The sequence below is a fragment of the Dermacentor silvarum genome, chromosome 3 (genome assembly GCF_013339745.2).
Source record: "Dermacentor silvarum isolate Dsil-2018 chromosome 3, BIME_Dsil_1.4, whole genome shotgun sequence".
NCBI lineage: Eukaryota > Metazoa > Arthropoda > Arachnida > Ixodida > Ixodidae > Dermacentor > Dermacentor silvarum.
The window spans coordinates 79,767,979-79,783,158 of record NC_051156.1 but is presented as its reverse complement, the minus strand read 5'-3'; the positions used below and the strand labels follow the sequence as shown (position 1 = coordinate 79,783,158).

Below are 15,180 nucleotides of genomic sequence, written 5' to 3'. Positions count from 1 at the left end.
GCAGAATGCTGTGGCATCCTCCTTGCCGTAAGGCACATCCTACAGAAGAAACAACCAGCTTCCATCATATACACTGACTCCCTCAGTGCAGTGACTGCGTTGTTATTCGGTAAAAAGCATAAAAATCCAGTGACTAATTTCCTTCTAAAATGTCTCATGTCGGCTCACAAATCCAAACTTAAAATCACACTGTGCTGGGCACCGGGGCACTGCAACATAGCTGGCAATGAGGTAGCTGACAGACTTGCGCAGTCAGCTGCTCGCTGTAATTGTATTGACATAGATAATGTACCCTACGAGGACCTCAGGCCACACATTAGAAACCGAATCCGTAGCCAATGGCAAGAAGAATGGGATACAGAAAATGAAAACAAACTGCGCACAATAAAGCCCTTAATAGGGAGATATGCTACCAAGAAACGCGGCAGATATAAAAAGGTTGCACTATGCAGGCTTAGAATAGGACACACACATGCAACACATTCACATCTCTTAAACAGCTCTCCAGCACCGCACTGTCCAAAATGTGGTGATCGACTGTCCGTCATTCGTGTTCTAATGTGCAAGAGGCTAGAACCAGACAGGAGACGTCACTTCCCAGAACTGTATAGAAACCAAATACCTCCGCACCCATCCTTCTTTCTCGGCGACTACCAAATGTTTTCACTAAAAAGAGTTTTTAAGTTTTTAGCGAGTGTAGGCTTCCTACGTGCAATTTCATATTTCCATTGAACTCAGCCTTGACTCATTCCCGAGGAAAATGCTGAGATTTTTTTATCTCACATGTCAGGCGCTCCGCACTCCTTGCCCTAACAAGGACTGTTGCTGAGGCTGTGTGACCTTGTAAATGTCACACGCTTTGCCCATAATCATTAAATGTAATCATTACTCAATTATTTTAGGCCCTATACACTGCTGTTTCTCATCCTTCTCTTTTACTGCTTACTAACCTGAGCCGACCATCAACCTTGTGTTTGGCGCTCTTTCGCCACAGATTCGTGGACATTGTTTAACTGCGCGAAAAAACAGACCACAGAGACAGCATGGAACAAGGACGGGCGCAGACTTGCAACTAAAGTTTATTCCACAAAGAGCACATATAAGTATAACCCAGACATAGACCACTACGCGTGCGCGAATTAAAAAAAATTATACAAAAACCTTGTTTATACCAAGCGCAACCTATCTACGCTCGTCAATAAACCTCATCTCACTGTTGTGCAGGTAAACTGAGGTGTCGCTGAGACACTCTTGTCCCTTCTTTCTTATATGGTACGAGTAGCTCTCTCGCTCGGCTATCTCGGCAGTGACACAAAATCTTTACTTTTTTCATGATCGGCTTACACTGGCATGCCAAGCAGTGGACAGGAAGGTGCCCGTTCGCTTTATTCCTAATTGACAATTCATGCTCATGCAAGCGTACATTCACGCACCTTCCTGTTTGGCCTACGTAGACTTTGCCGCATGATAGAGGTATCTGTTACACTACTCCAACATTGCACTCTATGTGGGAGTTGGTGTGCTTTGTTCCGTACCCTTGGAGCCTATCTGTGCTTCTTCCTGTGCGTGAGCATATTCCAGCGAGCTTGCTGGGAGCCGAGACCGAGAACGCTACCTCAACTCCATATCGTTTTACAACCTTTTTTAAGTTGTGGGAAGTCTTTTGGACATAAGGCACAACTTTACGTTTATCTTTTCGCTCCCTTGCGTCTTCAGTAATATTCTTTTCAGTCTTTATCTTCATAAGCATGCCTCCGCTACTGCTGAAATGACTGATTGCGGGAAACCTGCTTCTTCTAGCCTTACAATCTGCCTGTCAAAGCTTTCCTGTATTTTGTGTGTGCATGACTTTCTTAAGGCTGACATGATACACTGGGTGGCTATTGCCCGCTTCACCGTTTTCGAATGAGCCGAATCGTAGTGCCTCATACTGAAATCCTGGTTTTGGCATGTAAAACCCGATAAATAATTCAAGGTGACAAAAGCATCTAGAATAAATTTTTTACAGGGGTAATAAGATTAATACAACTTATTTTTATATTTTAAATAAGTGTGACACAACCAGGGCTCGTATTTTGTAATGTTGCTTTTAATTTTCCATTCTCGGCATTCGTCATGCCGAAGGGCTGACCCAGCAAAGACCGTAGTGCAGCAGCATTCGTGCCACATCTGAACCAATGACGAAAGGCTAGAGAATGGAATAGAGACTACGGCCCTAGGGAAGTGTGGCCAGTAGCGAAAGCGAGGCATGCCATGCAAGCACCTGCATGCAAACTCAGAGGTCTGCACCTGTAAGAAAAACTGAGTGAGAAACTTGCAATAATTAATTGTTTAATTGCTAGACGAGACTCTATCACTAAGCAAAAAATAGATGCATGTGTAGCAGTATCGCGGCAAGCATCTCACGGAAATGCTTTTAGAGATAAACGAAAATGTAAAGTGTGTAAGCACAGGTGTGAACATGCAGCATTAACCCTTTCAGGGGGCAGTTCATTCTGTTGATTAAAAGCTTACTTTCGCCGCATTTCTTGCATCTTCAGAACCGTAAAAAGGGTACACCTGTAGAATAGATTTAGAAGTTTGGCAAGTTTTGTCAAGCTTACAGAATATATACTCCATGTGAAAACTCAGTGCAGTCGCACCCACATAACAATATTCAAGTCCCATAAAAATCTCATTGCAGTGATGGAAGTACTGCTCCAATTGCTCCAAAAGAGAAATGCTGCTACATGCTGCTCCAAACTCATTCTTGCTAGTAACTGCTTTGAACCTGCTCCGAAACGGAGCTGGGAAAGTGAATACGAAGAACGTTAACCGTACGACCAACCTATGAGCCCTAAAGAAACTGAAAACAAGCTGTATACCATCATCATTTTCGAAAACTCTGTGAAGCCAATCGTAGCATCTACTCCAGCCGAGATCGCCGAGGCATTTATCACGGCACACATAAATGCACAGGCTCCACGGTGGCTATGGCGTTCATTTCTGCCACAAGTACTGGTAGTATATATGGCTCATTTTATTGCGCATGCAATAACCATCCATCGTTCTGATTGCTTGTTTCTTGCATAGGCAATCTGTGTCGTAGTACAGTAGAACCTCGCTCATACGTTTTGGGAAAAAAAAAGAGAAAAAACGTACTAACCGGGAAAACGTACGATCCGAAGTAACTAAAAAAATGCTGATGCTCACGTCGCGTCGCGTGCAGCAAGGAATCGGGGTGTGTTTGGGTTATCGCCTACTAAAATCGTGTAGTACACTTCCAGCACCACTACACCCCACGCGCTATTAAATGGATAGGTGAACATGCTTATGGCAATAGAGTTGGCGGCGATAGCTGTGATTGCTGCGTGCGACGACCTGGGAGGAGATTTGCTGGTACTGGAATTGGAAACTGAGTATGCGCCGGCCTTTTTACGTGAGATGGGCGGGCGAGTGTTGCGGTGAAGCTGCTGTGGCTGGAGGCTACTGTTCTTGATCGTGCCCCCCCCCCCCCCCTCCCGCCGCATTTTCTTGTTTGCACGAGATATAGCGGCCGGAAAACGCACCATACGATCCCAGTCTGCAGCAGGGAACAGCGGCGCATCTAGGTTATCGCCTATTAAAAGTGCGCAGTACGCTTCCAGCGGCACTACGCGCTGTGAAACAGATAGGTGAGGATGCTTATGGCATTAGGGTTGGCGGCGATAGCTGTGAAATCGGCGTGCGATGACCCAGGAGGAGATTTGCTGGTAGCGGAATAAGAGATAAAGCGCACGCCGGCGTTTTCACGTGAGACGGGCGGGCGAGAATTGTGGTGAAGCTGCCGTGGCGGGAGGCTGTTTTCGATCGCGCGCGCTTCCCCCGCATTTTCTTGTTTACATGCAATCCAGCAGCTGGAAAACGTATCGTACGATCGCAGTTTGGCGATGTACTGAACGTTGGTGCCGAAAGATGTGTTTTTCCGGCAACGTATGAACTGGTAAAAAATAAGCGTAACTCAGTTGGGTCATTTTTCGTGTTCTTAATCGTGAACGTTAGCGCCAGGAAATCGTATGTATGGGGAACGCATCAACGAGGTTCTACTGTAAATACTAATATTTATGAGACAGTACTTCGGTGATGCTTTTAACTCCAGGAGTTGTATGGCATATTTTGCCATCTCCGAAAACACCAACAGCTGCTCGAAACTAGAATTTTTTCTGTTCTGAAAACACTTATGGCTGCTCCAAAGTGGCATTTTTTCTGCTCAGAAATCTGCTTCAAAAAGTAAACTGTCGCTTGCATGGCTGCCATTGTTATAATTGGTTTGCATGAAATAAGCAGAGGGGACAGATATTCAAACATTTTAATTAGACAGAGAGAAGTACAGTCGAACCCACTTATAGCGTCGCTAGTTTTAACAATACAGTAGAACCCCACTGATACGTTTTTCATGGGAACGTAAAAAAAAACGTAAGAGCCTGGAAACGCAAGAGCCGAGAAATAGGAAAAATTGAGAAATGAGAGTATTGTTGAACTGCACACATTATTTTAATTCTTACGTGTGAAAAAAAGTCGTAGTTTCGCCCGAAAGCCAAAGCATCAATTGTGATAGCAAATTAGCAGACAGCTCTACAATGTACGGATACAGTAGAACCCCGCTGATACGTCTTTCACGGGACCGTAAAAAAAAAAACGCAAGAGCCGGGAAACAGGAAAATTTGAGAAATGGGAGTAGTGTTGAACTGCACACAATATTATTTTAATTCTTACGTGTGAAAAAACAGTTGTAGTTTCAACGCCCGACAGCCGAAGTATCGATTGCGATAGCAAATTAGTAGACAGCTATACAAAGTAAGAATAGTAGTTTTATTGTCCGTATAAACTTTTAAACATTCACTTATTAACTATATTAACAAGCATGGTGTCAGTGCCCACAGGCAAACATGAACACATCACACTCGATGAGCGCAGACACGCCCTGTCAAACGCTGGCGTCAGGAATTTAAGCACCGATGCAGAAGCAAGCGAAGTGACCTTCGTGGTGTTTTCTATCGCTTCAACGCAAACTGAGCGCCGAGAACACACAGCACGCACAAAGCTACAGACTCGCCAACGCACCTACACTGCGTAGACTCTTCCCCCAACGCAGATCGCTTTCAAGATATGGCCCGCGCAACCGCGCGCCGCCGCACAGTATGCAGTTGATGCCAGAGCACAACACTCCTGTCCACTATCCCTCACTCCCTCGCCGGTGCCTCGAGCGCAACGGAAGCAGGCGCGCTTCCTCCCTGCTTTTCTTTCTTTCGTGCGCGAGATTTAGACGCGGTCATCGGCTCCCCTCGCATGCTTTCACTCGCACATACAGCATACAGCGCGCGGCGACGGCGCTATCGCCCTTGGACTTTATACGGAACATCTATGAGCCAAAATCAATATTAGGGCCGCAACGCGTCATAGACACCATCTTTAGATAGCAAATACGGATCTCAAGGGTCATACTGTTGCTGGCGGAAACCAAAAATATGTCAAAGGTGTTGCCCCCGGCACTTTGGTGCGGCCAATGCCATCGTCAAGCAACCAAGCCAAGCGACATGAAAAGTCCAAATGGCCGCTTAGGCCGGCGCGGAGTGGCAGTTCATAATGTATGATGCGGGAACGGTCCCACAATTCCGACGTAACAGCGGGGTTACCAATGCATGGGAGCTGTGCCGGGCCCGGCCGAAAACGACGTAACAGCTGGGAAAACGCAGCACCCGGGAACATAACAGCGGGGTTCTACTGTAGTAGTTTTATCGTCCGTATAGACATGTAAACATTCGCTTATGAACTATATTAACAAGCATGGTGTCAGCACCCACATGCAAACATGAACATATCACACTTGATGAGCGCGGACACGCGCAGTCAAACGCTGGTGTGAGGAAGTGCCGCTCCAGCAGCGAGCGAAGTGACCTTTGTGCTGTTGTCTATCACTTCAACGCAAACTCAGCGTTGTGAACACACAGCACGCACAAAGCTACGAGCCACCGACGCACCTACACTGCACAGACTCTGCCCCCAACGCAGATCGCTTTCAAGATACGGCCCGCGCGGCACCGCGCTGTACGGGTGCGACTGTTTTTACAACAAATCCGTGCAGGGGCGATGCCTCGCCTCGATGATGTATCACCATTTTCGTCGGCACGTCAGGTTGTGCCCCATTGCCGCGGCAGAAGCCTTGGTTCCGGGCGCCGACCCGAAGCAGTGGTCGTTGGGGGATTGCAGAGCGCAGTGTAAGAACACCTCAAATAAACAGCTTCCCTGTAAAATACTGCTCCAGTCAGGTAGACTGCTCCCTCCCTGTTACAGTATAGACCACTTATAACGTAACCGCTTGTAGTGCAGGACCGGATATAGTACGGTCTTTTCAGACTCCCGTTAATTTTCTCATAGCACTCCATGTATACGCATACTGCTTACATTGCAGCCGCGTGAGACGAAATACCGGTTATAATGTGGCTTCTGCGGGAAAATCTTGCTGACAAGGGCGGTAGCGAGCACGCTTCTCAACGAGGTGCGCCCACCGGTGGGAGAGTAGATCAACGAGGGTGATGCGGAGGAGGAGCATGAGACGTGGAGCACGAGTCTAAGGGCGATAAAATCATCGCCGCATGCCGTATGTGCGAGTGAAAGCGCACGGGGAATGCGCGCCTTCACGGAGAGCGATTGCACTGCGGAGAGCTAACGCGACTTCCATCGCGCGAAAGGTCGTGGGGGTATGAGAGGGAGGGAGGGAGGGGAGGCGATGCTGTGCTTTGGCACCAAATGCGTATCTTGCAACCGGGCGCAAGGGGAACTGGCGACGCAATCTCCCACACGAAAGGAGCAAAGCAGGAAGGCAGCACGAAAGGTAGGGGAGGGGCGGCTTCTACTCTGCCAACAAATGTGTTCGCGCCTGTGCCGGCTGTCGGTGTTGTCGCACGCACCGTATCTTGAAAGCGATCTCCACATGGCTCTGACCTTTGTATGCGCTGTGCTTATGCCGCTCAGTTTCCATTGAAGCGATAGACCGCACGAACCTTCGCTCGCTTTGGCGGCCGCGTTTCCCCATGCCCGCGTTTTGACAGTGGTTGTCTGCGGTCATGTTTGCTTGTGCGAGTTGACACCACGCTTGTTGATTCAGTTAGTAAGCAAATGTGTCAAGTTTATGCAGCCGATAAAACTACTATCCCTACTCCTTATAGCTCTCTACTAATTTGCTATCGCAACTGATGCTTCGCCTTTCGGGCAAAACTGAGACATTTTTTTTAAATTATTACTTTGTCTGCTTCATGCGAAGATCGTGGGTACTTGGACATTAACCTTTCAACGTTCGTAAATTTAAACGGATGCAAAACTCCCAGTCGCACGCTTCGATTCTCGGATACCCGCGGCTGCTTGGTCTACACGTTTTGCATACGTGCAGCTCTTGAAAATCGTTCTTTTGGTTATAGTGCAGTACCGCTTATAGTGCAGATATTCACGACTCCGGCGACTTCCGTTATAAGCGGCCTACACTGTAGTGAGATTATATTTGGATCATCAAAACAGTGATGCGTTTATTTAAGAATACATCGATCCCTTAACAGCAGCCGCAGTTTGGCCTAGACACCACCAGCCCAGCGTGTTCTCCGTTTTAACGCCGGCGGCGTTGGACCGTCGCCAAACAGAGAGGAAGGAAAAAAAATGGTGATACGTCATTGAGGCGAGGCCCCGCCCCTGCACGGATTTATTGTGAAAACAGTCGCACCTGTGCAGTACGCAGTTGGTGCTAGAGTACAACGCTGCTCGCTATCCCTTCCTCCCCCTTCGCTCCCTCGCTGGTGTTTCAAACGCAACGGAAGAAGGCGCGCTCCCTCCCTGCTTTTCGGTCTTGCACGCACGAGATTTAGACGGGTTGTCGGCTCCCCTCACACGTTTTCACTCGCACATACAGCATACGGTGCGCAGCGACGGCATTATGAGGGGTGTGTCTATGCGCCAGAACTAATTTTAGGGCCAAATCGCATCATAGACACCATCTTTAGATAGCAAATATGGATCTCAAAGGCCATACTTTTGCTGGCGGAAACCGAAAATACATCATAGGTGTCACCCCCAGCACTTTGGGCGGCCAATCTCATCGTCAAGACACCAAGCCAAAAAGTCAAAATGGCTGCTCGGACTGGCGCGTGGTGGCAGTTCGCAACGTATGATGCGGGAACGGTCCCACAGTTGTGACGCAACAGCGGCGTTTCCAATGCATTGGGTTCTATGGGAGCTGTGCCGGGACTAGCCGAAAACAACGTAACAGCCGGGAAACACAGCACACGCCAATGTAACAGCGGGGTTCTACTGTACTAGGATATAACAATGAGCAGCTGCTGCACTGTGGAGTTTCGTTAGTATTATGTGGTAAAATAAACCACTCACTGCAATGTTCTGATGCCGCATTATTGGCTAGGACAAATAAGTCTAGCTACTAGGTCTCTGCGCTGAAAAGAAAAGAAACGTGTAATCCAGGAAAAGAAGAAAAAAATTCCCTGCTGCTTTGCCACTGCTTCCTTTGTGCTGCGCACCCTGAATGGCACACCTTCCTCACCTGTCCTCCTTCCTCTCCTCCTATGTCGGCAAGAGGGCGGAAGAGAGACGGGAGCAGGGCTCATGGGGCCTGCAATGCAACGAAGGCGTGCTGTGCGAGGTGCGCAACGCAAAGGCAGGTGTGGCAAAAGTGGCTCGCTTTGCTTACTTTTTTCTTTTTATTATCTTTTTTTTTCTTGTTCCTCTTCTGTTCTTTTTCTTTTTAGGCAATGTGATGAAGTGTTGTGCAGTGTGCCTTTGTGCCGCCTTGGTGCTTTTGTGACAAAGTGGCTCACTTTTTTTTTTCACTTTAACGAGGATAGTGCTTTTTTTCCTCTCGGCCCACACACCGAAAAGCCAGATTTGTTATAACCGATAACACGGCACGGGAGCATTGTAGTAGGCTATTTATTTTACCATAGTACACATACAAAAGATTACGGTGCATTGGCTGCACTTTGTTATATCCGATATATCGTTAAAACAGCTATTGTTATAAGTGGGTTCAACTGCGATGGAACATCAGATATGAGAACGTCAAATATTTCATGTCTAGCAGAGTTGAAAAGCACCTATCCTGAAACTTGAAAATTATGCCTGGTGCAAAATATTGTGAAAAACAATGAGAGGGGCTAACAACATACTGACTCCGAGTAATAACACCCAACCGTCGTAACTTCCCGCACATCTAAAGCATTTTGCACGTGTTATTCAAACTTGTAGCCCAATTCCAATCAGAAGTGTTTCAAGATGTATGCGACACATTTTAAATATTATTTTTAGCAATGATTTTGATATTGATGCAATATCTTGGCTTGTACACAGTGTGAAAGGGTTAAATTAGGTAAGGTGGGGATAGTAAACTACCACAGTAGCATTGTAGAGCGAAGCGAAATATCAGTTCTGGCAGAAGCTAAGGGGTCGTAGTGCAATAATGTCTTTAAGTCACGTAAGGTTGCAGCATCTCTGAACAATGCTAGGCGATGCTTCGTTTAAAGAAAGCATGTTTTTTCAAACATTCAGTTTACTTCGTACGTGTACATCATAATTGCTCTTATAATATACTATGTATTCGGTATAACTTGCAGCTTGCTAGCTGTGCCCATAGCGCTCTCCAGATTGAGCTGCTGACTCTAACTTGTCATGCACCTGGAAAAACAGGTGGAGAGGATTTAGCTGTTCCCGCAATGCGCATTGACCTCTACGCTATAACATTCTGGTTAACACTGGTCTGCCCAGGAGCGGAACTTTTCATGCAGTATGCTTCGTCATGGTGCACCAATGTTCCTCAGTGGGCAACTGTAGTATGGCTTCACAATATAGGCTAATAGTCACACAAAATCAGAATGACCAAAAGCATAGCAGTCATTGTGTATTGCTGGTACAGCCACACCCCCTCTCTACCTGTCAGAATATTGCCAGCATTCTTTTTTTTTTTTTTCAAGTTCTTCATTCACGCTGATCGCAGCTAGCGAGGTAGGTTGACATACAGTGCAGGAAAAATCGAGCTTATGTTGCCTTTTAGGGAACACGTAACACGAAAACAGACGAGGAAACATATGCGATAGAAAGTAGCGCCAATTTATCTAGACCATTGCAGATGCATTTCTTGTTGATTGAGCCAACAGTAAACTTACATTTTTGTATTATGCAGCGTCGGGGGGCCCTACACTCTGTCAATCTGTGCATCACAAGCTGGCAGCCTGAAGCATACGTTTCTGATTTGCTGGTCAAAAAAGGTCTTGCTCTGCCAACTTTGCGTCACAAGGTAAGTGCAGCATAGATGCTGGTCTGATTGTTCACTGCTCTGACCTACTATAACAAAGTGAGACATAGTTGTTGGAAGGCCGTCAGTGTACGTGAAGGCGCAGTTCCTTCATCACCAATGCGAAATGTGCTTGTATTTTGTGTACTAATCTGTTGGCCTGTGGCTTCGAACATTGCAACATTGTGGATTGCTTGAATTGCACTCCACTTGTCATATTCAACTGCCGATAGGCTCTTGCTTTGGCACTTGCGTTATGGGTTGTAATTACCGATTCGCAAGCGCACACAAGCGAGCAACACGGCGAGGAAGAGCAGGGAGCGCGCCTACCTGCTAGCAGAATAACCGGAAGTCGTAGGTTCTTACTCGACCAATTGGCATCGTCGACCCGGTTGACATCACCAGATGCACCTTGGTGACATCGTGACGACCGCTGGGGATACCGGAAAGGCCAGGAGAGGAGGACGACATTGTTTTTTTTATTTTGTGGCGCCCCCGCGGCGCGTAGTGCTGCGGCGTTTGGCATTTTTGATTGTGACGGGATTCTGAACTCGATGTGTGTAAACACTTGAAATATTAAAAAAATATCTGAGGTGGTTTAAGGGTCCTTTAAGCACAGAATATCCTGCACAGTTATGCCCCTAACTCCTGATATTGAAGCACTATGGTGTAAGTTACACATGAAGAATGAAATGTTGGTGCCGTCTACAGACCACCTGATGCTGAACTATCATTTTTAGAAGTGTGCTTTCAGCGGGCGGGCCTCTCTGTCCCCAGGGCCAGTATACTGTAAAAATGATCCAATCTGTTTTTATGCTCGTATGGGCGAGGCCTGAGCCATTTTGGCATATCGCGAAGGCATAATGGTGGATTTGGAATAAAAAGTCGCAGTTTCACCCGAATGTTGAAGCATGAATTGCGATAGCAAATTAGTATACAGCTATGCGAATTAAGGATAGTTATTTCATCGACCGTATAAACTAGTAAACGTTCACTTACTAACTAAATTAACAAGCTTGGTGTCACGTGCGCACTAGTAAACATGAACACATCTCACTCGATGAGCCGTGGGAACTAGCTGTCTAAATGCTGGAGTGAGAAAGCGCGGCAGCAGCAGCGAGCGAAGTGATCTTCGTGCTGTCTATTGCTTCAACACAAACTGAGCGGCGAGAACCCAGCACGTAAAAAGGTATGACCTGTCCACGCACCTAGACACTGCCCCTAATGCAGATTGCTTTCAAGATAGGCCCCGCGTGACCACGGGCAGCCGCGCTATCCGCAGTTGCTGCCAGATTACAACGCTGCCCCCCCTCCCACCTTCGTGCTGCCTGTCACCTCAATGCAAACTAAGCGGCGAAAACAACGCACATGAAGCTATGAGCACTCGCCCTGTCCCCATCGCAGGTCGCTTTCAAGATAGGGCCTGCGCTGCCACGCCATACGCAGCAGCCGCCGGCGAATGCCCCCTCCCTTTCCTCCCCCCACGGTGCCTTGCTCGCGAATGACAACACCGCTCTTCCTCCTTGCTTTCCTCCTCCCTTGCGCATGCGAGATTATTGAGCCACCATCATCGGCTCACCCTCGCACGCTTTCACTCGCACATACAGCATACGGCGCACGGTGACGCAGTTATCGCGCCTGGACTTTATGCAGAACATGACGGCGACGACGACGGCAGAAATGCCCCTGGGGTGTCCATATCACTGCTATCACAATAAAGACAGATTGGAATAGTTTGATGTTATACCAGATCAGGGTTGATTGCAGCTCTCTGGGTCTGTGATGACATATCGTGACCCAGAAATTATGTTAGCACGTCGATTGTACCGCATAATTTGAGAACATTTTCCGCTATCATCATGAGCGTCGGCGTGGGAATATATAGTTTGATTGTAGTTCTACCGATATTTTCGAACCACTCTTCCATATTCTAGTACTCTATAGCTACAAAGCCTGCTTCTACTACACGCTTTGTGTTGGGTTATTCTCTGTTTCATCGTGGTTTTGAAGTGCGCTGCCATATTCCATTATTCCACTAAAATTCAGATTGGCCTGCTCCAACCTGCTCCAAAATGCAATTTTACTTGCTCCAAAAATTGCTCCAAAATGACTTTGGCGAGTCCCACCCCTGTTATAGTGAACTATTGTTTATACTTTTACTTGCACAAATTCATGCCTCCTTTCACCGCAGTACAATATGTATACTTCACCGCATTGCACAACTGTATTGCGGTGAATGTTAGCACATCTATCAATATAGATGCACATGTGACCCTTGCTGAATAAAAGAGGGGGAGGGGGGGATACAGACTTCCCCACAGACCATCGGGTGCGCCTTTATCGTGCACTACTTCTGACAGCAGAAATTACGCTGCATAATCTCATTTATAAAATATTGCTGTCTGCCTAATTACTTGAAAGCCCCACCTGTTCCAAAATGCTTATGTATGTGGTAGGCTGCATAAGTTAATTGGTTGGCTCGGTTGCTTGTGAGCATTTTTGGAACCCCTGTATTCAAATTTGTTTGTGTTTAACCAGGACTTTTTACTAAACCATACATTGTTATTCCTGCTCTCTACCTCTAGCGAATAATGGCACAGCTTATGGAAGGTGAGCCATTTTCCACAGACCTACAAGGGGATGATGGGATTTCAAATGAGCCTCCATCAGCGAATGGTGACTGTGATACCTCAGCCCGGCTACCAGCAATTGCAGAACACCCATCTCACTACCCTTTTCGAGCCGACCATAACCTGCAGGGAGACCTCATGCCTCAACCAGCCCACCTCATCCTGAGAGCTCACAGTTCTCAGCCAACTGACCAAGCTAAGCCACTTTACCATACGCAGCCTGGCGACCAAACCATTGCCTTCAATTCACAAACAATCAAACATGTTCGAGCACTGGACCGGGGCTGTGCTCATGCTCCGGCGATTAACCTAGCTGAGAAAATGCAGGGCATACCATTTGCACAACAAGTGCAGCTTACAGTACCACAGCCAGTTACGTGTGGCACACGAAGGCCTACACCTCAATATCCTGAGGAGGTCCCTCGCAAGTTTGTTACGCTGTGGGTGCACAAGAATCGCGCGCAGGAAAAGGCTGCTCTATTTCAACAACTAGGGATTGCACCCCCAAAAGATTGGGAAAAGCTTGCAGCAAAGGAAGATGCCCGGTTGGCTCGGACAGAATCAACTGCAGAAACAACCATGCAGCCAACATTGCAGGCTGCCCCTCATTTAAGTGGAGAGCCAGCTGATATGTCATTTCAATGCTTCAATGGTACATCAACTGTGCTACCATGCCCACAGTCAGCTGTACAAGATGCTGCACAGTCAGGTGGAGAGCCTGCTGTACAGCCAATTGCTGTTCCAGCTCTGCAACATTCATTTGAACCACTTGTACAGCCAACATTGGAGCCTGCCATGCTCGGCTTGCCTATGATAGCACCAACTCGCCTGCATACACTTCAGGAGCCGCAGGAATCACGGGGAACTTCTGTTACGCCGAGGCAGCCGACTAAGAATTGGATGCGGGAAATGGCTGCTGTATGTCAACTACTAGGCATTGCACCCCCAAAAGATTGGGAAACGCTTGCAGCAAAGGAAGATGCCCGGTTGGCTCGAATCGCTAAACCAACACTTGCATCGTCAACTATGCAGCCATGGACAGAATCAACTGCACAAACAACCATGCGGCCAACATTGCAGGCTGGTCCTCATTCAAGTGTAGAGCCAGCTGCTCTGTCATTTCAATGCCTCAAACCAGCTAATAGTTCATCAACTGTGCTACCGTGCCCACAGTCAGCTGTACAAGACCCTGCACAGTCAGGTGGAGAGCCTTCTGTACAGCCAATTGCTAGTCCAGCTGTGCAACGTTCGTTTGAACCACTTGTGCAGCCAACATTGGAGCCTGCCATGCTCGGCTTCTCTATGGTATCTCCTGATCACCTGGATGCACTTCAGGAGCCGCAGTCATCAGGGGGAACTTCTGTGAAGTCAGCTGCTGAAGCACCTCCGAGTCGGGAGCCTGCATGTGAGGCTGATGATGAGTAAGCACATTTATTACTCGCTCTTTGCATATAGAACCTTCTCTAAGCTTGTATAGAAAGGAAAAATAAGAACTTTCAAGTGTTTTACCTACTGCCCTGCAGACAAATATTTTAAAGATGTCATTTCAATGTTTTGATGAATGGGCCACCACAGACAATCTTTTGTGATTTAAATGCCTCAACGGCCCTGAAAGTAAACATAAATTAAATATAAAATGAACCTGATATTGCTGGATAACAGAAAGTCGCAGGCTTTCATGGCACACGCAGCACAGTCACAGCGTAAGCTGAAGGAGTAAACTGCTTGAAGACAGTAACTGCAAGTAATGAGTATACGGAAAGTAGTGTTGTAATTTGCACACAAATATGCAATGTAGTACGTTTATCTAGGTCAGTTATTCACAGGGGACCCTGATCATGAGTAGGAAATTTACAGAATAGTAAAATTGGGTTGGAGTGCATACGCCAGGCATTGCCAAATCCTGACTGGGAGCTTACCACCGTCGTTGAAAAGAAAAGTGTACAATCATTGCATTCTACCGGTGCTAACATATGAAGCAGAAACTTGGAGGTTTAACAAAGAAGCTTGAGAACAACTCTGCATGTGTAAGTTTTGCAGGCGTAAATTGGTATCAGCTAGCACCTCAGGTGTGCTTTATGATCCGAAAAGTAGGTCACGAAGGACATGCAGCGGGGCTACTGAGCTCGACATTGCCCTGGTTGCAGCCGTGTGCATAGCTCTATGATCCGCTTCTTAAGCAGTGGTTCTTGCCTTGCAAATAGGCGGCATAACATGTACCGAAAAGTAAACAGAGGCGTCGAG

At 47.1% G+C, this 15,180-nt stretch overlaps 1 protein-coding gene across 1 annotated transcript in view; it reads left to right on the top strand.

The window, feature by feature from the left end:
• LOC119445540 (uncharacterized) overlaps nt 1-15,180 on the top strand; it is a 130,391-nt gene that overhangs the window by 62,064 nt on the left and 53,147 nt on the right. Inside the window, exons 7-9 of the mRNA XM_049664628.1 lie at nt 10,196-10,309; nt 12,892-13,645; nt 14,138-14,357. Coding sequence (XP_049520585.1) covers nt 10,196-10,309; nt 12,892-13,645; nt 14,138-14,357 — 1,088 coding nt within the window. The remainder of the gene's footprint in view (nt 1-10,195; nt 10,310-12,891; nt 13,646-14,137; nt 14,358-15,180) is intronic.